The sequence below is a fragment of the Lepidothrix coronata genome, unplaced genomic scaffold, assembly GCF_001604755.1.
Source record: "Lepidothrix coronata isolate B3197 unplaced genomic scaffold, Lepidothrix_coronata-1.0 Scaffold245, whole genome shotgun sequence".
In the NCBI taxonomy this organism is placed as follows: domain Eukaryota; kingdom Metazoa; phylum Chordata; class Aves; order Passeriformes; family Pipridae; genus Lepidothrix; species Lepidothrix coronata.
In genome coordinates this window covers 751,097-775,608 of record NW_016690425.1, presented here as the reverse complement: position 1 = coordinate 775,608, position 24,512 = coordinate 751,097, and the positions used below count along the sequence as shown (strand labels likewise).

Sequence of the window (24,512 nt, the reverse complement as noted above, 5' to 3'; positions counted from 1 at the left end):
ATGGAACCTCTTCAAGGGCTACATCTAGATTAGCCAGAAGCAGCAAAGAATGAAAGTTCAAATATACTTATCTTCCAAGAGGAAAAGTTTCAAAAGACAGCACAGGGAAAAAAGTTACTTTAAAGGTTGTTTCTTTGTTAAGGGATATTTCCAGCTTAGGAGACTCATCATTGGAACACAGCTCATTTCTGCCACGTGTCTGACTTGGTGAGATTTTTGAGATGGATGCATAATTATCATAGTTGAAAGCAAATACTATATTTCTCTCTTTGGAGTTAAATCCAAAACACCAGATGTTACCAGGCAAAAATCACATCATAGCTAGAAAGATTATTTAGCCTAACTGAACTGCTCTCTCATGTTAATTTATCATCCATTATGAACTTTTTTTACTTATTTAATATTCACCTACTTTGGGCCACATGACTTATCGCACATTCTAGCAGCACACCCACATTTAACCCTGCCAGTTATTTTCCACCTACATCAAACCCTCATTTATTTCCATTACAGCTATGCCTCCCGTGTGACTTTTTGTTTAAAAGGAAATGAAAGAAAAAGAAAAAAAAAAGGATATAGAAATTCAAGTATTCTGCCAAAGCTTGTAAAGCAAACCAACCAAATTACATCAATCGCAAACCCACCTAGGGAAGACAAAACCCAGCACTGTGTTTTTTCCTCTCTCCTCAACCAATACTTACCACAATAAGAAATACTTTTTCTGTGCTTTAAAGGCACAAGAAAGTAAAAAGCACAGAACAGTGTATCACAGGACTTTCCTTCGTGCAACATACACTTGCACTGAACTGTAAACATATTAATATTGATGTTTGCAATATAAAAACTAGGGCACATTACTGAAACATTAAGCTACAGACTTCAAACACATAAGCTATTGAGAAATAGAAGATACTTCAACATAGATTTATGGAAAGGGATTTATGAAAAGGTCAAGTGCAGGTTTCTATTAGATAACTTTAAAGTAAATTATTAGAAAGAACTGAAGGGGAAACTATTAATGACATGTTTCTGTAATGTGAGCAATGAATCTTGTGTTTCCTTCTTTGAAGCGTAAATTGTCATTTTATAATTACTTTTCACTGTCAGAGTATTTTAATTAACAGAAGTTAATTGTTTGACCCAGGTTTACCATGAATTCACTAAGGCCACATGCCCTCTAAAATGACATGTCAATGAAATGAAAGAAGGTGCACCTGAAATGCTCGTTCATTTCCCTCTGAAAGTGTCTGACCAGTAAGATATAGGTGGGGACCACACAAAACTCTGGTGTAACATGCAGTACTAACCAGAAGAACGAGTTACCAGATTCATAGTCGTTATCACCCTGCTTCTGAGCCCGCAGAGTCAGGTCAAAGTTTGAGCCTGCATTAGGCCATGAGAAATAGAACATCCCAGAGTTCAGTATTTTCTTCAAGGCAGTAACACGCTCATCTTCCTTAGTTTCTTCCTGGAGAGGACAGAAATCTGTTCCAGTAATTTTATAAACTTCAGTGTCCAGGATTTTTCCCACTGACGTACAGCCTGTCACCAGAACCAGAAAGTGCAGACGAGTGTTCCCTAGAAGGTGACAGATAGTTACAAAAGGGTTACATACAGGTGAACATAGTTTCTCATCGGTGCTGTCACATGCAATGCTGACAAGGCTCCAGCAGAGGCCAGCGTCTTTGCTTCACAAGATAAATACAAGAGACAGTCATGCATGCTGTGCTCTTTACATTTCTGAATTCCTCTTAACTGCGGGTGACTGCAATTGCACAATATTCCACACTACTTATCCATCCACATCCTTTGCTGCATTAGAGTGTTTTTCCCATTGACTTTATGAAAAGCATTTTTTGAAGCTTGCTGTTGGGACATTACTAAAAAAATCAAATGTCACCATCGTAGAGAACAAACAGCATTCAGATTCTTTACTGGCTTCAGCTGAAGCTGGATGTGTTCAGTCATTTAAAAAAATTCAGTATTATCAATTCTTGAGATTTTAGTTTTTATGTCACAAAAAAAATGTACACGATTAGACGACATCAATTATCATAAAAAGAATTACAATTGCCATGGCTGTGAAGCAAAATGTGAAATCATGAAGCAGCTGAACTTTAGGGCCCCAAAACTAAAAAGCTAAATTTTGAAGCTTCAGAACACCACCGTAATCTGATCTCTTGTACACAATCTCTGCTCATTGTCTCTGAAATTATAATTAAGAAACAGTAAAACAAGTGTTCTGAGAACATTGCTTTTGCCAGGAAGAAATTGTTTGATTCACTTAAATTGGCCTGTAATAGAAACAATGTCATCCTGTTCACCCTAGTTAGTAAGAAAAGGTGGAAATTAGCCAAGATTTATTAATTTAGCATAGCAGAACCAACATCTGACCTGCCAAGAGCAAGTTAATCAGCTAACGGCACAGTGACAATCTGGGACAGTATGGCTTCAGACAGCAAAAGGGAACACATTTTTTAGGATCACTTTTCAACCCTCCAGGGTGACCCATCATCTCAAAACACAGAACAACATTCACTCAACTATTTTTTTTCCGAAACACCAACAGAGGAGTCCTTGCTTTGAGATCACAGGCTGGCTACAGAAACTTGAGTTAGGGGTGGTTTTCAGCAGGGACAGAATATTTGCGTAGGCACGTGGGACTGGCATGGCAGGACAAGGTGGGAGATTAGATCTTATTCATTCTGTTCTGCTGACTCCAGTTTTGCATAAAGGCCAGTGTAGGTGGTATTTACTAAAAAGCTCTGTTCATCACATTTCTTTCTATAACAAGAGCATGCTGTGTTCTCCTTCTTGAGTGCTTTCAAGAAGTTCATCTTCTGTGCTTTTGACACTGCAGCAGAGTGCTAGAAATACATAAAACCTGACAGTTTATTCCTCCTTTGCACATGACTGTGCATAACTAAAAAGAATTAAGAATAGGAGACACATCAGCTATCATTATGTAGTTCATAACTGACTAAATACCGTCTTGCAGCCTCCAGAAAGGGTTAGGAGGAGTTAGCTGTCTCTTGGGATAGCAAATAGCTTCCATGACTTAGTTGAAACCGTGCAAAACCGATCAACTCAAAGTAAACGTCAACCATGACAATTTGGGAGCAATGTAAAGAAACACTACTAATATGCCTTACTATCAGTTAGCCTCGGGGACAAGAAAAACAGTAGTGACAGACTCGGAGAGCTGGCTGGCTGGGATGCTGAGACAAAGAGTATAAGTCCTTTCAATGCCTTCAATGAACTTAAAGTTTCCTAGACAGTTCAGAAGAGATCAAATGAGAAAGTCAACATTAAAATAGCCAAAGAGAACAAAAGTTTAATAACAGTGAGCTTCTTATCTGTGGTTCTGTCCTTTGAGAAGCATGCAACAGGTAGAAAATAACTGAATCTAAACAAAGCAATCCTTTAAGAAGACAATGAGTAGGAATAAAGCATGACAGAAAAGCCAATTAACAGTATAGTTTTGCCTTACCTAGAAACTTGCTATTGCTCAGCAGAGACTCTAGACTCTTTTTACTACCTCTTCCACTCAACCACTCACCCCCCAAACGGAATACACATCTGCACATTCAAAGGTCCAACATCTCTACTCCCCCAGATCACTAGCTAATAAGCTCAAAAAGAGCAGTCATAGCTAGGAAAATATTGAATTGTTCCTGAAGTATCAGGAGATTGTTTTTTTGAAGCTGTAATACTTTTTTGCCACTGTGCAGTAACCCCGCATGAAAGAGTTGGGGTTGTTCAGCCCGGAGAGAAAGGCTCTGAGAAGACCTTATTGCAACCTTTCAATATATAAAGGGGGGCCTATAAAGAAAGATGGAGAGAGACTTTTTACAAGGGCAAGGGGCAACACTTTAAAACTGAAAGAGGGCAGGTCTAGATTGGATGCAAGGAAAACGTCTTTTACAATGAGAGTGGCAAAACACTGGAACAGGTTGTCCAGAGAAGTTGTGGATGCTCCATTACTGGAAGTGTTCAAGGTGAGGTTGGATGGGGCTTTGAGTAACCTGGTCTAGTGGAAGGTGTCCCTGACCATGGTGGGGGGGTGGAAGTAGATGGTCTTTAAAGGTCCCTTCCAACTCAAGCCATTCTACAATTCTATATATAAACACAATAAGTCTCTTTACAGTACTCCAAATTATGGAGCAGCTGTCACGCACTTCTCATGATATCTTTGGACAGAGACAGGCTGGCAAGGCAGTTGACACAGCCCAGAAAACTGGAGAAAAAGGATGAAAAAAACCAAATAGATTTAAGGTATGATAAAGCTAGCTTGCTTTGCCATTTTGTCCTCCGAGGCTGCTCTGTGAGCTGAGGTGGTCTTCAGATCAGCTCTAATAACCTCTCTTATTGCTTAAATCACTCAGGATATACTACAAAACCAGCCAGAATGCAGAAACCCTAGAACATCACAGCCTCAGCTTAACAAAAATCTCTCTGAATCTCCACCTTGGAAAAAAGTCCCAAGCCCCATCCTCTAATATCACTTTCATTCTAGGTGGTATTTGGACAAAGTTCTTGGGAATCAGCTCTGGGCTATCATTGCACTGTCTGCGGGAGGAAGATCCTTACCTGATGCACATGCTGCTCTTGGCACAGGCTAATCACAATATCCCATTGACAGTGCTCAAGGTCTGTGTCCTGCCCCTTTTTATTCACAGCACAGATGTAGCCATGGGGTTCTGAGCAAAGGTAAAGCTCCTGTCAGCATTTCGACCTTTTAGAAACTCATAGAGCAGAATTAATGCTACCAAAACACTACTCCACTATTCAACTTTTAATCATGTCTCCATTAAGGTGTAAGAAATTCCTCAACATTAAGCTATAGAGTTACACACAGAGAAAGCTTTCCCTGTCTTCCCTTCTTTACCAGCAACATCAGTTTATGCCTGGGAATCAATTCTTTCAATTCCAAACCTTTATTCTCACACTCCTTTCTCTGAATCCAGGCTGTCAACGTTTTTATGTATATTTATAAATACACTGAACAAGTTTGTAATAGAAACTATAAATGTGCTATCTCCACTCATGCTTTCACTTAGGCATTTTTTCATATTGCAAATGTTGTTCCAAGGAATAAAACAAAAGGGGATACTAAGCAAGTTTGCAGATGACATAAAAATTGGAGGAGCTGTTGACTCCTTCAAAGGCAAGGAGGCCCTGCAGAGAGACCTCAACAAATCAGAGGACTGGGCAATCACCAACCATATGAAGTTCAACAAGCGAAAGTGCCAGATTCTGCACCTGGGATGGGGCAATCCTGGATGTATGTACAGACTAGGGAAGGAGACACTGAAAAGCACTGCCACAGAAAGGGACCTGGGGGTCCTGGTCGATGGCAAGTTGAATATGAGTCAGCAGTGCCCTGGCAGCCAGGAGGGCCAACCGTGTCCTGGAGGGCATCAGGCAAAGCATTGCCAGCCGGGTGAGGGAGGGGATTGTCCTGCTCTGCTCTGCACTGGTGTGGCCTCACCTGGAATATTGTGTGCAGTTTTGGGCACCACAATATAAGAAAGATATTCAGCTCTTAGAGAGCGTCCAAAGGAGGGCAACAAAGATGGTGAAGGGCCTTGAGGGGAAGCTGTATGAGGAGCAGCTGAGGTCACTTGGTTTGTTCAGCCTGGAGAAGGGGAGACTGAGGGGAGACCTCACTGCACTCTACAACTTCCTCATGAGGGGAAGAGGAGGGGCAGGCACTGATGTCTTGTCTGTGGGGACCAGTGACAGGAACCAAGAGAATGGCCTGAAGTTGTGTCAGGGGAGGTTTAGGTTGCATATTAGAAAAGGTTTCTTCACCCAGAGGGTGGTTGGGCACTGGAACAGGATCTCCAGGGCAGTGGTCACAGCACCAAGCCTGACAGAGTTCAAGAAGTGTTTGGATGATACTCTCAGGCACATGGTGTGACTCTTGGGGATCGTCCTATGCAGGGCCAGGATTTGGACTTGATGATCCTTGTTGATCCCTTCCAACTCAGCATATCCTATGATTCTGATTCTGTAATAAGGCAGAAACATAACATTCCCAGCCATAGGAAAAATGTTTCTGCTTATTTGCCCATCTCTGAAAGTCTCTGAACTTACTAAAGTAAAAAAAAAAGAAAGAAAAAAAAGAAAAAATCCATTTATTTCTCAATTTAAACTTCAAAAAGTCATTGTGGTTTCTTTTCTGTTATGTAAGTGTCAACAATCCATAATCTTTCCTCTTGAAAATAGATATGCACATGAAAACTGCTGTAATAACCACAAACTAAATGCACTTAAATTTAAGAGTAGAAATTACTTAAATTGCTTCAATCAGGATGTATGCTGCTCCTGGAACAAGTAATTTTTATAAAAAGCATAATTAAAATCAACTTTCTCTATCCTAAAAAATTCAAATACTACATTATTTGGCAACTGTTCAGTCATTGCGTGGAAAATAACATTTTTAGCTGACAAGAACTTACTGAAAATTTCTTTTAGTTCCTAAAATATTAATTTTTATTATCCAAGTAAATTTCATAAAAGAATGCACAAAGTTGCACTCCTGGTTTGCACCCCACAAACAAACAAACAAACAAACAATCCTGCTGTGAACACAACATGGAATTTCCTAGGGTAAGTGGATTTGCAAGGCCATCATACAAGGAAGAGAAGATTTATTAAATTGGTTTTGCTGCACAAACTGTTACAATATCACAACTTTAATGAAATAGATCAAACTGAAACATCCAGATATTCCTTAAACCCAGAAGGTATTTCCTCTTAAAACAATCAAGACTATTCCTTTAATCCCTGCAGTCTTAACTTTTTGAAACTGCAGTTCACTACCATTTCCAATTCTATAATGAAATTAAAAATACTTCTCCTTTTAAGTTTCCAGTAAAATTGTTTTATGCAAGTAGCATTGGAAGTACCAGACTAACACCAATCACAAGAAAAAAACATCAGCTAGTCCAACCCACCTGGCAGCATCATCAGGAAGCATACTATGGGGTTACAATTTTTAAAAGGAGCTAAACAGTATTCCAGATATTTATGGTTCTTCTGTTCAGAACATGAACAGCAACGTTGAAAGAAAAGTGCTAAAGTTATGAAATGAGCAGTCATCCCTTAAGTGCAAGCTCAAATAAGATTGAAAGTTGAGTTCTAAATGCTGGCAATGCATCCTTGAGATCAAAAGGAGTATTAACACTAAATGAATTCCCTAAAGTTGGTGGCCCTGCCCGTACTACCACTGCAACCAGTTTACAGAGGCTCTTGGCTCTCAGGAGCTCCCTACATATCTGGAACATGGGACAGGCCAAACTCATATCTTGAAACAGGAGCCCAACAGTTCTTATAAAAAAAAAGTAATTAATGGAAATACACTGGGTGGAAAATTTATGCTAATTTCCTCTTGATTTCATGTGCAACACAGTAGCAGAAAACATGTTACATTGACCTGAGAGCTTCAATGTGCATCATGAATGGGACCAGCACTAAGGCCAATAAAACACAATTAAAAAAAAAAAATGGAAATTTTTTTCCTGTCAAGTGATGAAGGCTCCAGGTCTGGCTCTTACATTTCATTTTGTACCAACCACCACATCAGCTGCAGACTACTTACTGTCCCCCATCTTGGAAAACAATTTTTTTTTTCCTTTAATTTATACAAACAGTTTTATGTACAATCCTGATTCATATTAATCTTTCTAAACGGTACACATAGGTAAAAGTGATTTAGGAATGTAAGAATTGCAACTGAAGATCACAATAGTAGAAATATCCCTCACGTCCTTGCAATGCAATCTGGGACATTCTAAAGAAATCTCTGAAATAATTTTAGAGCAAGAAATGAAGTGTTCCTTATTGGTCATTCTTTCTACAGCAACACATCCACGAAAAAGTAAGACACACCTACAGTACTAAAGAAAAAAAATTCTTTCAAAGCTTATTGGTCAAACTTTCACCTCAGATAAATGGGTAGAAATGTTCATGTATTGTGACCAAGATCATTATTTTACCCCATTATAGTTATAAATCACAATAACCACCTGTAAAGGACACTTTCAAAGAAATTGAGAAATGTTTTGCTCACAGTGATATGTGCTGAATACCCTTTTATTAGGCTGCACAAGAGAGGCAGAGGATGAAGAATATTAGGCACAGAAACAAGACAGTAATTTCCATCCATTTTTTCAAAAGGTCTTGTGAAACCAATTGCCTTTATCCAAGTTGAACAGGAAACGGACTTCTGGAACGTCACACCACACAGTAATAAGCTGCACTTTCTGTATTTAACCTCTTCACATGACTCAAAGCAATTGTTTCCCCTGTAGCTTATGGGATGACTTCAGTGTTGCCTATTATGAGCTGTGGTGAAAGAGGCAATATTCAATTCTTATTTTGTCCTTCTTAACTGTAAATATTTCACTCGAGACTGCATTTTCCTTTTAGAAATGAATTTGCTCCAATTTTTGCTCTTTCTCTATTCCATCACAGTCATGCCACCACCTTATGTTCCCTCAGCCTGTTCCATCTCCACTCCATATATACCTCCACTTCACTTTACGGTCCACCGAAAAACAATTTGCAAGGTATTTTTGGCTCTTGTTTGTCTTCAAAAATAGCAACAGAACACAGCAGAGCAGTAGATTTTAACCACCTAGCTAAAAATTTCTGAGGACATCTATCGCAGAATTACGAAAAAACCCAAGATTTTTCCAAACTACCATTTTAGTCTCAAAGATACTCCTTCTCCCTCTTCTAAATACAATTACATTTTTAGGAAATGTGAAAAAGCAATAGAAGACAGGTACTTAGTTGTCCTTTTTGCCTTTGAAATTTATTCCTCTCAACTACACATTGTATCTATGCAAGAGCGAGAGTATATACACGAATGAATTCAGAATGCCTCCCCAAATACAGGAGCTGTATTAAACTAAACAACCTATGTGGTGATGGTGTTAAAATACCACCTTATATATGCATCTCTTCCTGACATTACAGCCTAAACCCAATACTGCAAAGCCAGCTCTTTTTAACACTTTGCTTAAGATGTATTTGTCACTGCTAGATCCTATTTGGCAGCAAAAACTTGGCTAAGATACAGCTCAGAAACACTGTACAATTCATCCTACTGCCATCCATCTCACAAAAGAAAGCAGAAGAACTTAGTGAGTCATGTTAACAGACATAAGTACATAGAAGTGAATGTTATTACTGGTGGGAAACATTAACTTTGTGAGTCAGTTTCACATATTTCATCTACTTTCTTGTGAAAAGCACGGTCTACTTTGGCAGGCATACAATGTGATTTATTTGGATTCCTAAGTAGAGATATTTACAGATTAATTAAAGTTTTCAGACACATCTTTCATTTCTTGGCAAAGAGTCTCCCCTTCCGCTCTACAAAGATACTCTTAATATCCCAGTGGAATGCATTTTCACAAATATTTTCAGTTAATTTAGTACTTACGGTCTGCAAGTTTCCAGTAGTAAGAAAAAAATACTGATACTCCCGAACAAAGTCTGCATGATCACTGATGCTCATTGAAGAGCTGGCCAATTATGCCTTGTTTGCAGCAGCTATAATATACTATATAAAGAAGAAAAGTTACATTGCATTCCCATGGTGGGTTGACCCTGGCTGGACACCAGGTGCCCGCCAAAGCTGCTCTGTCACTCCCCTCCTCAGCTGGGCAGGGGAGAGAAAAAGTAATAAAAGGCTTGTGGGTCGAGATAAGGACAGGAAGAGATCACTCAACAGTTACGGGCAGAACAGACTCGACTTGGGGAAATTAGTTTAATTTATCACTAATCAAATCAGAGTAGAATAATGAGAAATAAAACCAAATCCTAAAAGCACCGTTGTCCACCCCTCCCTTCCTCCCAGGTTTAACTGTACTCCCCATTTTCTCTCCTTCCTTCCCCACAGGGGGAAGCAGCACAGGGGGATGGGGAATACAGGCTGCAGTCAGTTCATCACACGTTGTTGCTTCTTTCTCCTCAGAGGGAGGACTCTTCACACTCTTACCATGCTCCAGCATGGGGTCCCTCTAAGGGAGACAGTCCTCAACAAACTTCTCCAATATGAGTCCTTTCCATGGGCTGCAGTTTATCAGTAACTGCTCCAGTGTAGGTCCCTTCCATAGGATGCAGTCCTTCAGGAACAGACTGCTCCAGCCTGAGACCCCCATAGGGCAAAAAGTCCTGCCAGTAAACCTGCTCCAGTGTGGGCTCCTCTCTGCACAGGGCCACAGATCCTGCCAGGAGCCTGCTAAAGCACGGGCTTCCCTCAGGGTCACAGTCACCTTTGGGCATCCTCCCACTCCTGTGTGGGGTCCTCCATAGGCTGCAGCTGGATGTCTGTTCTACCGTGGACCTCCATGGGCTGCAGGGGGACAGCTTGCTTCACCATGGGCAGCACCACAGGCTGCAGGGGAATCTCTGCTCCAGCACCTGACACACCTCCTCCTCCTCCTTCCTCACTGAGCTTGGTGTCTGCAGAGTTGTTTCTCTCACAGAACTCTCACTCTGCTCTTTTTCAGCTTCAGTTGTGCAGGTTTTTTTCTCCCTCTTCTTAAACAAGTTAGCCCAGAGAAGCCACCACCATTGCTGATGTGCTTGGCTTTCACCAGTATTTGGAGCCTGCTGGCATTGGCTTCAGGGGACATGGGGGAAGCTTCCGGCAGCTCCTCACAGAAGCCACCCCTGTAGCCCCTCCCACTATCAAAACCTTGCCTCACAAACCCAGTACAATTCCTTTGTAGTGTTACTCTCTTGCGTCATCATCATGGCTGGGCTTCACGAAAGATTTGGGGAGGGCTCTACCCACGTTTGTTACAAGCGCGCTGGTGGCTAAAAAGGCCAATACGAGATAGGAACATCCGGTTGCAAAAGGCACAGCAGAAAGACTCCTTAGGTGGTATATTCTGCAAGACACGATTCTTTCTGTGTTGTCTTTTCTCCTTGAGAGTGATCCTGCATGCTTTCTCAAAGGCATCAGCAGTGTTACAGATAGTTATTGCTCTCTTATGTAAGCAATAGCTAAAGGGATGGAACTCACTTATTGTAAGATGGAGACCTAAATAAGACTGTGACAAAAACCTGGGCTACCTCTTGAATGGTGAGATAGCAGACAAGCAATCATCTTCACTTTTTTTAACATGTTCAGCAGCAGAAAACATTTGCTTACCTTTGCTTACGATTGCAGCATGACCCTTCAACTTTTCACACTATCATAATTAGAAGTTTGCCTCTAGTAGTTAACTTTTTTATCAGATTACTGATAAAATTTTAACAATATCTTCCAAAGGAAGTCCTGTACCAGAACTTGTCATTTAGAGCAAGACAGAGGTGCAGTGACAATGCTCAGAGAAAAAAAACTTAAAGGGCACTGAAGTTAAGCAGATGTTGTTCAAGAAGAAATAAGACATGAGAAAAAGTTAATGTGAGAATATTTCACACCATATTTGAAATCATTCACCTTTTAACATACCTGGATATACTTAGTTCCCATCATGTACAAGAAACCACCCTTATCTGTAGCTTGAAGAGTTTGAATTCAATAGGTACATTCCTTTATTACTACAACAAGTTTCATTATAGTTCTTTGAAGAAAAGCAGATCCAAGTGCCAAGAAAAACTAACCACAAGCCTTCTATTTATAATTACATTAACAAATTGATATAAATCTCCAGAGAAACGCCTAATTAACTCCACAAGATATAAAACAAACAAAAAGTACAAATCCACGTTAAAAGACTAGATGGGCCTACATAATTTAAATTATGACACACAAATCTTTCAGATTGCAGCTGCCTGCCTCTTCAGATCAACCTCAAGTCATACTTCTCAGGCTGCAAAATGGCAAGCAGGCTTTAAAAAACCACACATATTATTGGCCTAAATACACCAGTGCTCACACCACCACTGCCTTTGGTAAATTCCGTGACCAAGCATCAGGTTATGTGGAAAAGTCTTGTCATTTCTCCAAGTGAAAATTAAAGAAGACCTTGGGAACGACGCATATGGTGCTTCTTTTATTCATGCATCTAATTCATCAGTGATTTTTAAGTACCGTGTAAGGTACTATTACCTTCAAATCCATCACTGCAGTTCTGTTCTTCAAACATGTTATTTCCATTAACATTCCTGTAGGCAGTGTAATAGCAAGTCCTTTGCTAAATCAAGATTCCCAAACTGTACAGAGATTTACAGCAATGACAATAAATATTCCTCACTATACTAATGGAAGCTAAAGACATGCTTCTGCAAATCTTTATCCATGTGAATCACCCAATTAAAGGCAACTGGGCATTATAGCAAGAACTGGCAATCTGTAGTACTGTAGTCTCAGATGACCAGATAATCAGTGTCTAAACATGATCCGTGAAGAAGAGAAAAAGTAAGAAATCATAGCGTGCCTTGGAAGACGTGGTAGGGAAAAAAGAATGGCAATTATCTTCAGGCAGCTAAGAATGTTAGACAAAACAAATTAAGAAAAAATACCAAACTCTTAGACTATCATTAAGTGATACGCTTAAGGCACAGAACAGAAAAAGAAACAATCTTTTCCAGACTGTACATGACAAGGTGCAATTAGCTTTCACAATTTAAGGAACTGGGCAACTTTAGCCACTTGTCATTTATCATAGTCTGGGCATTTTATAATTTCATTCATACAGATGGTCACTTACCACATTTAAGCTGAAGCTCTCCTAAGCAGCCATAAGCATCTATGAGTTTTTCATATTGTCCTTTAATTGCATCCTTTTCTTCTGGAGCTGAGCAACAAAACAGAAGAGAAACAAAACAGCTGAGAAACAAAAAGAACGGCAGAAAATTTAGTTATCCAATCTTTATAAAATGTTCACATTGCTATTGCCTACACCAATGCTTCCCACAGTTGATTTTGCTCAGTACAAAGCTAAGGGTAAAATGCTTTAAAAAGACAGAGATTAAAAAGTGAAGGGACACAAATGCACAGCCTCTCCACACACCAGCCTAGAAGAAAGAACACTCACTAAATTTTCAAGCAACATGTTTGATTCTTATTCTATGGTACAAATGTCACATCAATTCCAGAATAAATAAAGAAATACATGGGCACACGTAAACTTTACACTGTTCTAAAATAAGAACAAAAAACCCAATTTGTCTGGCCATAAGCTAAAATATACTACCTTTTCTTGATGTACAAAAAGAGAGGGTTTATGCTTCCAGATTCTCAGTCTAATTTCAGACAGAACTGAAAATTTTTACGCAAGATAACATAATTTGATGTAGACACAATATCAGATGCTGATTTCCAGAGGAATTAAACATATTTTAGTGAAGTAAGAATTACCTAATTAAATCAATAAAGGGTGAGATACTGATGTTATATTTGCGTATTTCTGCAACAAGTGACTTCAACAGGCATACAATGAACATCTAGATATTAAGCTAGAACACAGATCAAACTTGTCACTGGCTACTTTAATGTAAAACCAGCATACCTTCTGAATGAGTAAGTCTGCATTTTGTATATATTTCCCAATGAGGAGAAAGGTTAGCTTCCCAAATGAGGAAAACAGCCTGTAACCCTCAAATATCCTTTTACTTCTTGAACTACAGATAAACAGCAACATAGTAATTTGAGAGATTTTCTAATAATTTGCAATTTTATGCTCCTAATAAACTTCAGCAGTTAAAAAACCTTGAAACCTCTGGGCATAAAGAGTATAAACTGAACCGCTTGCAATGGATGCTAGAACAGAAGAGACTTCTCTTTATAAATCTCAAGAGGCAAGGAGCTCAGTGAGAAGCATGGAAAACAAATAAATATCCCACATATTGCTTACATTTTGAAGTGAAAGAAAGGACAATTCCTCTCACAGAATTCCTTAGCAGGGGGAAATCCCTAAAGGAAATTAAAACGTTTGTCTCAATTTTTGCACTGATGACAAATAAGGAAGAGTGGTTAATTTTTTCTAATTTTGTTTTTACTACTGTACTTTCACAACTTACCTATTCTGCTTTCTTAGAACCCTGAGTAAATCAGGAGTAACTTGTAAAATGCTGGTACCACACACCAGTGAAACAAAAGATAAGCAACAGACAAAGGATAAAGTGATTTTTATCAAGTAACCTAAATCTCTGGACAGTAACAATTTAAATATTTAGTATTAGCACATCTTAAGAGCTGAGAATACGCAAGCTCAGTTCTCGGGCACTTCAAAAAAAAAGCTTCACAAAACCAGTTTAGATAGACTATAACATTTCCTTTTTTTGAAAAGAAGATTCCCTGTCAAGACTTCCTTACATATTAAAAAAAAAAGTACAGTGATACTCTTCAAAATAGAACTACAAGTTAGAAAGCTGGCTGTTAAAAGTGTCTGGTAAGGTCATGATCCAAAAGAATGGAATTTATTTCAGCATGGAAATAAGCAAGACACAACTCATGCCACTACTGTCAAGAAGCACCTGACACTGCCATGTATGGAAGCCACTAAAGTTTCCCAGGTCAAGCCAGTGGCATCACACACACATCATCTCCTGGCACAGGACTTCTCCAAACACGCAGACAAATAGCTGTGTTTTGCCAGTACTGGTACAGAAATATGCCACCGTTCTGGGCAGGCCAGTTGTCAGAACAATGCCTGCACAGTAGCATCGGTCGGGGCATCGGCACCGGTACAGCTGCTTGGAAAGAAGGAGTAGGCTCCCAGCACAGAGCTCCAGGAGGACTCTGGGCTGCATTGCCACTCTTTCTGGCTGACTAACAACTTGCCAGTAACTTCTACCACATGGCAAATTCTGTTATTTATTCTAGGGTTCATCTTGCTCCCTGAAGCAATTTAAATTCAGAAACCAAAAAAGTGACCAAGTGATCTTTCCTTGACACTTCCACACACTCTCTAAAGACATGGCATGCACCAAGACCTCACCTGTGGTTAGTTCAAGAGGAAAGGAACATGCCAAATAGACACAGCTACGTCCATGGGTCATGCAAATGGAGAGGTCAGAATGTTTTAGTGCATATGGATCAAATTCATTTGTGTGTGTGCATGTGTGTGTGTGTGTAAATTCCCTTAGTTAAAGATACTGCTGGAATTTGAAGTCTCCTGTCCCATTACACTCCTCGGTGTTGCACAAAATCCTAAGATGCACCATGACCATTGTCATTTTGTATGGGTGAGAGCAGGGTCCTCACGCAGCAGAGGTCAGGCAGCAGCTCCAGCATGCTGCACCTCCTCCACAAGCCCTCACGACTGGGGGGATGACTCCTTCATGCCTCTCAGCCTCCAGCCTCCATGGCACCGTCTTGCTCCACGCCCTGCAGGTGTGCAAGCAAGGATACAGGCATCACCCCTCCAGCACTGTGAGGTCCTAACTGGATTCTGACACACCCTAGCCAATTTTTTCATTATTTTGGAGGGGCAGAAGGAGAAGGAGGAGGAATTCCCAACAGCCATTATAAAACAATTTATAGAAAGGATGACTAAAGGGTGACATTATTGCAGAGGTCTTGAGCCAGGTTCATATCTTACTGTTAAAAAGAAATATTTATAAATCCCAAAATCTTATTGAAATCCCAAATAACTGTCATCAAGACCTGGTCTGAAACATCTCCTACAGCATTTGCAAACAGTGCTAGGACACAAGAGGAGTGACTAGACAATAAACTAAACTAACTGATGTGCTACTGCCTTAGCCGGATGAACAGAGTTAAATGGAAAAATTACTATGAAACTCTAAAGGACTGTGACGAACAGCGAAAATATATACCAATATCTGATAAGTTTCAACAATACAGAAAATACAGTTTTACCACCATTTGGCAGCTATATGTGCTTAAAGACATAGCACTTTTCGGTGCATCTCATTAATGCATATAAATATCTCAAAGGCAGGTGCCAAGAGGATGGTGCCAGACTCTCCTCAGTGGTGCCCTGCAACAGGAGGAGGAGCAACGGTCATAAACTAAAACACGAGAAGTTCCACTTCAACACAGGAAAGAACTTCTTTCCATTGAGAGTAGAGCATTGGAACAAGCTGCCCAGGGAGGTCGTGGAGCCTCCCTCTCTGAAGACATTCAAAATCCACCTGGACACATTCCTGTGTCACCTGCTCTAGGGGACCTGCCTTGGCAAGGGGGTTGGACTGGATGATCTCCAGGGGTCCCTCTCAACCCTAAAAATTCTGTCATTCTGTGGTAACATGAAAATTATTTCCATGTTTCTCTGTTAAATGTTCCAAAGTCATGGAGTTTATTTTGTAACAGCTTTCATAAAATCTCTAAAATGCAGAGACAGCGAGAGTGGTCTGCTTGAAAACGTAGGATGAGGATTCCATGTTTAACTATACTCTGCTCACATGTAAAATCCTTCCTCTTTCAAGCCAGCCAACTTGAGATACCAACATACATACATAGTTAACGCACAGTACAGCTACACAAGGTGATGAAACAAAAAAGTTTTCTACTTAGAGAAGCTGAGTTTGAAATAATGTAGTGCATTTGTTTACTAGTTAATAATAACTCAGGTAACTTAACAGTACACATAGTAATCACCAAACTTCACTAAAGCTTCCCATTAATACTTTTTTAGTAGTATTTCCTTCCACTAAGCATAGCCGTACTGTGTTCATAACAGCTTTATGGATCTGCACATGGTCTGCATTCCTTAAGCATTTTCTTAATTACAAATAAGCTCCTGATATAAATTATATGTAAGATTGGCACATCAGGTCAACATTTTAACCTTACAAATCATGAGGTACACAATAATTCAATGAGACTAAGCTGCAATAAACTCAATTAAAAGTGAATTTTTCCACGCATTAAATATTTCAGAGCAAAAAAAACCCCCACACCATGAGAGGACATACAACTACATATGCCATATGGTTTATCCAAGTGCAACTTCCTGCTTGTAAAACCTGTAAATTCAATTTAGCCAGCAGGAACTGGTCAAACACACGCAGTTTCCTCTATTCAAGCCCTCCTTAGGGCTGATCACCCAGATTTCAGCAGGAATCAGCACAGCTCTCACACATATGGAGCCCAGAAAGGTCAGTGATCAGAGGAAGAGAGCAGAAAGGTACTATAGTGCCAAGTCCAACACCAGGGGCAGACCCACTACTACCTGCAACTTAAACATAAAAATGAAGAAAGAGCTCTTGAAAAAGAGTCTGGGACTGGGTTATGGATTCTGTATCTCTCCTGTGATTCTTAAGCCTGATTCTTGAAACAGACACCTGCTTAGCTGTCGGTGCTGCTATACATATATAATCCGAAGCATATTTCTAAGTACTTTTAGAAACATCTGTTTGATGTGATGGGGGGCTCTATTTGTGTCATTTAGCGTTTTGGGGAAAAAGATGTGAATTTTCCCCAGAAACAAGGGAAATCTACAATCAAACAGAAATTTCCTGCCAAACCCCCCATATATACACTACCATAACCATCTTACCAAGAAATAAGTCCAGTGTCTGGTATTATATGAGTTTAGACAAGTTATTTGCCTCCATATTGTGTTTTCTGTCATCTGCAGACAGATTTAAAGTTGTATTTTCAATATCTTTCATCACTAAAATCTTCCCATTCACATTCAATCCAAGTTACACAGGCACTATGCAAGTCAGCCTGTATTCTGAAATATCATATAGGTAAAGCAGTACAGAGCTGGGAAGAAGTCTGTGGTCAGAGTCACATTTTAGAGAGTCCAAATATTTCAAACACTAAGCAATGTATTTACCAATTTTCCGGTAAGAGGTATTTCTGGTTGAAAAGAACAAACAAAACAGCAAAGTCGCATTTTGGAAAGATCAGATCACTGGCTTTCTATATTAGATTGAGAATATTCTGCTTCTAGTGAGCGATTATGTTTTCATACTTGCATGTGCATACATAAATATATTAATTCACAACCGAGGAAGAATGGATTCATAAAACCACCAGGTTTCTACTGGCCAGCTCAGTGGACTGCAGGCAGTCAAGAAAAGAAAAATAAAAGAGAAGTCCCTAAGTTACTTGTCTGAAGCTTAGCTATTATATTTATGTCGTTCCTGACATATATTACACATATTTACATAGAAACTTGCAGTCACTACAGACATACCCACAACATTTATCCCTCACAACCACTACCAGTTTCCATAGAAAACAAGTCTTGTAATCTACACTCTACTTTTACACCAATACCTCTTCCCTCTTCTCTGTACCCGATTTGCATTTTGACAGTAGTGAAAGAACTGTAACACACTTTTCCCTATAATCTATAGCAGCGAATTTCAGCCTGAGAAACCACAGCTTCCAAGTGCCCACTGCCAGCAAAACTAAGGCAAGGCTTCTGCTATGTAGATTACTCCCTACAAGTTCTCTAGGGATCCACAAATGGAAAAGTCTGAACACTACCAAATCACAGAAAACTTTGTAAAAATTTGTACTAGCTTTATAAATATTCTGACGTAGGAGTAGAAGTGAGCCACGCTGTAGGGCTCATTGTTTTGGATAGTGTGTAGTACTTAGAAATACATTCCAAGTATTCTTACACAGGTATTGGTGTTTGATATCCATACCCCACTCAGTGGCATAGTTGTCCACATAATACAAAACTAAACCTAACTGTAAACAGTGAATGTACATTTAGCACAAAAACTGCACTCTGTAGAAAAAGATAGAAGGGTAAATATGGTTTTGCAAGACTGTACCCTGATTTCAGTCAGCCACATCAGGGAACCACACAGAAACACACTTGCAAGTGAAGCTGCAGAGCAGGCACAGAGCTGCTCCACAGAGCATACACACACCTTAACTCTGCATAAAGTTTCTCTCTATTAAAGGTCGACTTCCCAGACGTGTGGGTGAAAGTCTGGAAGAAAAACTTCAGCCTTGTTTGCAAAAACATGCACTGTATCAGCTTTGAAGTTCCGTACTTTCAAAATACCGCAGTCATTTAAGATCCACCATAACAGGTGTTGTAACATCCTTTACAAAAACAGTTGCAGAATCAAAGAGCTTGTGGAAAAGAAAGAAAATCTGTGCACCCTTTGGCTCTGCCCTTGAAAAAACATTATTATGCTGAATTTCAATAGCAGAGCACTTCTGCTGACAGCCTTTCACTGAAATTACCTGTTATAATAAGGTTAAATAACCATATTTTCAGCACTATAGCCTTAGCCTAGTTTAGCAACTGCCTTGACAGCAGTCCAGAACTACCTTGTGGACTTCACTTCATCTGTACACCATTGAAACTGTAACGTGTTTCAAGCAGAAACAGTATCTGTATTTATACTCCCTGTTGTATTAAACAAAAACTTCTAAATCAATGCCAATTTTTCTTCATCCCTCGTGACTCTAGGTTTCTTCCATAGAATCTATTGATGTTCTAGTTCAGAGAATTCCTGGAAGAATTGTTTCAAGCTGTCACCCATCCTTCTGGAGGTGACCGAATCTTGAGGACTGACAGTGGCAAAAAAAAAAAGCCTCTTGGAAAATGTGCCATTAAACTCAAAACAGTGAGTTTTACCCTCCACCCTACAGTGACATCATGAGAGGAAGAAGAAAAACTCTCACCTTCAAAAACACTACTTATGATAGAACAGAAAACTGTACTGCTGTCGCTACACAGATTAAGTTAATGGATTCAGGGATATGTAACTAGGTTTTCTGCAGTGATTTTTGATTCTGTGATTTTTCCAAAAGTTTCTTAGGTTAGGTTGCCATTACAGGCCAAATGTTCTCATTTTATAAATTGCTGACATCAAAGACAACTAGAGATCTCCATAATACTTTCTCACTACTGATATAAAGGTGCAAATATTTTTCAACTATTATATCTCCATATGCAGTAAGGAAATTCTGAAAAATAACCAATTTACAACTAGAACTGTCATCATAATCTTTACAACATATTGAGAGAAGAAAAAATCATCTCTTCACAAGACATCATCAAATTGTTAGTTTACATATTTGAAAGTGTTTATTTTCATTATGAGTTTGCCAGAGGTTTATGGCCTGTATAGACACTGTGTTTATACAAGTGTGTGGTTTTTTCAGATTTCATTTTTTTGGAACACCACTTCTTCTAGGACAGTTCTCACTCCCTTCTGCCACTTGAACTAGGTTAAATTCCACATTTATTTCTTCTAGTACAAAATTATTATAGAAGCAATTAAACTTTGAAAAAGTGTAGATGTCGTGCCTGTTCAAGGGCAGAGATACTTGGTAATTATGGGAAAAAAAATAATGAACAATGACTAAAAATTGTTTTCAGGCCTTTACTGTCCATCTGTCATTATTCTTCTCTACAATTCTATTGACATGAGGCTGCTATTGAAAAACTGCATAAACTATTGTACAACCTAAGTGCTCCAGGTATACGTATCTGCTTTTATTTAGTGTGAAGGTTTGCACAAGGCATAGTTGCACAATTCCTCCTCACAACAGATATGCAATTTTTTAAAAACTTTATTTTAGAAACAGAAAATTAGACAGAAGCCAAACCTAACACAATCCTTGGACGAGTATGTCTGAAACCACACATATGCAAAGTTTATGTTACCCTCCTACTGTAGTGTTCTACGGTTAATAACAATCTAAAGGCAAGTCAAACAAAACAGAATTAATGTTGTTTCTATTACCACCCTGCTGTTGAGCTTCCTCTTCACAATTCTTCTAAATTTACCATCACAATACCTACTACTGGTTTTCCCTCCTTTTCTTATACTCTGCGGCATAAACAGAAGAAATGAACTGAACAAGCTTCACTGGATAAACTCGCTTTTCTTACAGTACAGGAACCGACCCAGGCAGGAACAGAGAAACCAAATGAAACAAAATTATGAAGTTATTAACATGGAGCGGGCTGAATGCCAACGCATGCATGATCACAGTTATCTCAAGAGGTGATATTGGACTTCCAAAAGGCATGGCAAACCAGTCTTTTACACTAGGCACTATACAAATCACTAATTCAAAATTTTTCTAACACACATTTTAAGAAAGACTATATAAATTCTCTATTCATAGAATCACAAAATCATTCAGATTAGAAAAGATCTCTAAGATCATTGAGTCCAACTATTAACCTAGTACCATCGTGTTCATCATTAAACCATGTGTCCCAAATTCCACATCCACATCAACTGGATCACTTTCAGGGATTGTGATTCCACCACCTCCCTGTGCAGCCTGTTACAATATGCCTGACTACTGTTTCCATGAAGAATTTTTTCCTAATATCCAATTTAAACCTACCCTGGTGCAACTTGAGGTCATTTCCTCTTGTTCTATCACTTCTTACCTGCGAGAAGAGACTGACTCCCACCTGGCTACAGTCTCCTCCCAGGCAGTTATAGAGAGCAATAAGGTCCCCCCTGAGCCTCCTCTTCTCCAGGCTAAGCAACCTCAGCTGCTCCAGCACTCCTCATAGGGCTTGTGCCCCAGACCCTTCGCCAGCTTCTCTGGACATGCTGCAGCACCTCAATGGCTTTCTTGTAGTAAGGGACACAAAACTGAACACAGGATTCAAAATGCAGCCTTCTGAGTAAGCAGGAAAAACCACTTCCCTGGTCCTGCTGGCCACACTATACAGTCCAGGATGCCACTGGCCTTCTTGACCACCTGGGCACCGCTGGCTCACACTCAGCTGGATGTTGACCAGCACCCACAGGTCCTTTTCCGCTGGGCAGCTTTCCAGCCACTAAATCATTTTAGTTATAGCAATTCAAATGGGGGATGGCAACACTGGGGGAGAAAAATCTACTTTAGGTTGATGATTCCTTTAATTAGTGAGATTGCAAATCATTCCACTGGTCACACAAATGGCTCAGGGCCAGCTAGATGAATACTGGTCTCTCCATTTTATTCGTGCACACTGGCTTTAGGAAGTGGAGCTGCTTTAGATTTGTATCAGAATAATGAAATACAAACCAAAAGCCACTGATATCAATATAGAGTTCCAATGTCAACAGATTCTAGAATCAGGGAAAGTGAGTAAAGTGCTGCTCAGTACTGAGACTTTTCACTGTCAGTTCATTGAAAACTGACACAAAAAAAACCCCTATAAAAATGTAACACATTCATGTCCACTATTACCGAAGAATTTAACGAGAAACTCCAATAAAATAAAGTAACAAAAACAACAACAAAACCCCACAGTGTGGCAATAACATCTTTTTCATGACAGGTCAAAATTTTTCCATTATCAGAAATATTCTCATGAAAATCAGTTGCTACCTGATGACCTTTTTGGCTCTCTTCATTCATGAAGTCCCCAATACCTGATGTGGTATTAAGCATCTTAGTCTGGATGTCCTGCCACTGTACATCGTGGAAGATTCAGCTCAGTGGACCCTGAGCTGATGTTGTGACGGACATTGTACAAACCACAACGTACATGCAGTTCTTACTACAACACTGCAAATAGCAACATGATTGCAGGCACAAGTTAGTATTACACGGAAAACAATTTAAGAACGCAGTACAAGCATGTATTCCCTTGTGTTGCTTTTTGCATCTTACACTCAGTCACCTCATTTTTTTATCTGTCTCAACACTAGCAACATTAGCATTGTGTCATGCTCATGAGTGACAAGTACCAAAACACAAGGTGAGAACTCCTCCAGCAAGAGCCAGACACTTAAGGAACCATATACCTTGAAAATCACAGGGGCAGGTTTGGCACCACAGCAAGAAGCAAGTTGGTTTTTTTTTAAGGGGCACAAATCTCAAGTCAGTTATCCAAAACAATCCCTACTGCGAGCTGGCTGTCTACATTGGTGGTGAGAACTCGATGCAGCTGAGTAGAAACTTCAAAAGGCAGTGGGCCTCATCCCTTTAACCTGGACTCTCCTCTGCTGTCAAGGCTACAGAGGATGTGTTACACAGTAAAGGTGCCCTGCGCCAAGACTCCACCAGGCGGGCGAGTGGCCTCTCCTGCTTCTTCCACCCCGGCTGCTGGCGAGGAGGATAAAGACGCCCAGAGCAGCGAATGGGCCGGTCAGACGTGGATCGGGAGGAGATGCTGGTCAACCCTCCATGCGTGGCAGAGCACGGGGGGTCACCCAAACGCGACAGCACGTGGCCAGGCCTGGGGGGCCTTGCTGGAGGTCGGGGTGTAAAGCGAGGAGCTTTCCTCAGCCAGCGTCCCACCGGGCCCGAGGCTGCGCTCTCCCCTTCCTCTCTCCATGCCACGGGGGAAAGTGCCCCGAACCTCCAGGGAATCAGCCGCTGCCACCGCACCTCGGCGCCCCTTCGCAGGCACCGGGCGCGCACCCACCGACACGGCACCGACACGGCACCTCCCCGGCACCCGCAGCCCCCCCGCACGCACTTACTGAGCGCCGCCACCGTGCCGGCCTCCAGCAACAGGCAGTCCTGGCGGGAGCGCGCCTCCAGCAGGGCGCTCGGCCCCGGCTCCTGCTTCCAGAGCAGCCGCAACCCTTTGCTCAGAGCCATGAGAGCCGCCGGCCGCGGGGAGGAAGGCGCAGCGGTGCGGGCGGAGGGGGTGGCGGAGGAGCCTCCGTCCCCTCGAGGGCGCGGCGCTCGGGGCCCGCTGGCAGCCCCAGGGAGCAACTCCGGACCCGGGTCCTGCCCGCCCGCTTCTCCCAGGGAGGCGGGTCAAGGGGGGACGGCCGTGCCCCGCTCCCGATCACCTCAGGAAGCCTCCGAGCGCTTCCAGTGCGGGGACGCCCAGCGGTGAAGGGAGCGGAGCGTTTGCGGCTGCAGCTCCTCCGTGTCCCCCACGGCTCCGCTGCTGCCTCCTCCTCCTCCTCCTCTCCCTCTCTCCCTCCACCTCCTCCTCCTCCTCGGGGAGCCCCCGTCTGCGGCCTGGGGGGCGGGAGCAACTTTCCCCTTTGCCCTCTGCTTTATCCCTTCCCACCCGCGGTAAACTTTCCAGAGTTAACTTTGTCCCACCGGCTCCGCGGCTGCGGCTCCTCCTCCGGGACAGGTACCAGCCGCCGGCGGGGCGCTGCCACCCGCCCTGCCCGCGAGGGAAGGGAGGAGGGGAGGAGGGGCGGCCGCCACGGCACTGCCGAACCCGGCGGGGTGCTGTGGGTCCTGGCCCGGCTATTCCCGCCCCGGCTATTCCCGCCCCGGCCCGGCCCGGCCCGGCCCGGCTCGGTGGCGCCGCTCCCCCCCCCCCCCCGCGGGGGCGCGTCCGGGCTGCGGCGGCTGAGGCGAAGGTCACCGTCGAGTCTCTGGCAGCGGGGCGGGCCCAGCAATGCCTTGGATGCCGGCGTTGCTCCCGCCGCTGGCGTGGCAGGCGGAGGCTGCTCTGCTGGCTCTGCCCGGGGAGAGGCCGCGCTCTTTCCCGCTTCCTGCGGGGAGCGGCCGCCCGGGCTCCGCGTCGCTCCCCGACAGAGCCGGCAGGGAGCTCCTGTTGGGGGGAACCGACTATGCCCTGTCCCACGGGCTGTGTATAGAGTCTCGGTTAAAAGGCACAGTACACATTTTAGGTTCGCTAGTAATTCAGAAGAGGTGTTTCTTCATATAAGAGTGCGCTGCCCTCCCCCCCCCCCCCCCCCCCCCCCCCCCCCCC

At 41.8% G+C, this 24,512-nt stretch overlaps 1 protein-coding gene across 2 annotated transcripts in view; it reads right to left on the bottom strand.

Moving 5' to 3' along the window:
- Window positions 1-23,777, bottom strand: part of SYNJ2 (synaptojanin 2) — a 69,798-nt gene extending 46,021 nt beyond the window's left edge. The window contains exons 1-3 of one of the 2 annotated variants that reach the window (XM_017834933.1): window positions 23,626-23,777; window positions 12,681-12,767; window positions 1,308-1,468 (exon numbers count right to left, since the gene is read on the bottom strand). In XM_017834933.1, the coding sequence (XP_017690422.1) occupies window positions 1,308-1,411 (104 nt within the window). In that variant the 5' untranslated portion in view covers window positions 1,412-1,468; window positions 12,681-12,767; window positions 23,626-23,777. Of the gene's footprint in view, window positions 1-1,307; window positions 1,579-12,680; window positions 12,768-23,307; window positions 23,444-23,625 lie in introns of those variants that run through there. The other variant, XM_017834932.1, reaches the window with a different exon arrangement.
- Between the last annotated feature and the right edge of the window lie 735 nt (window positions 23,778-24,512).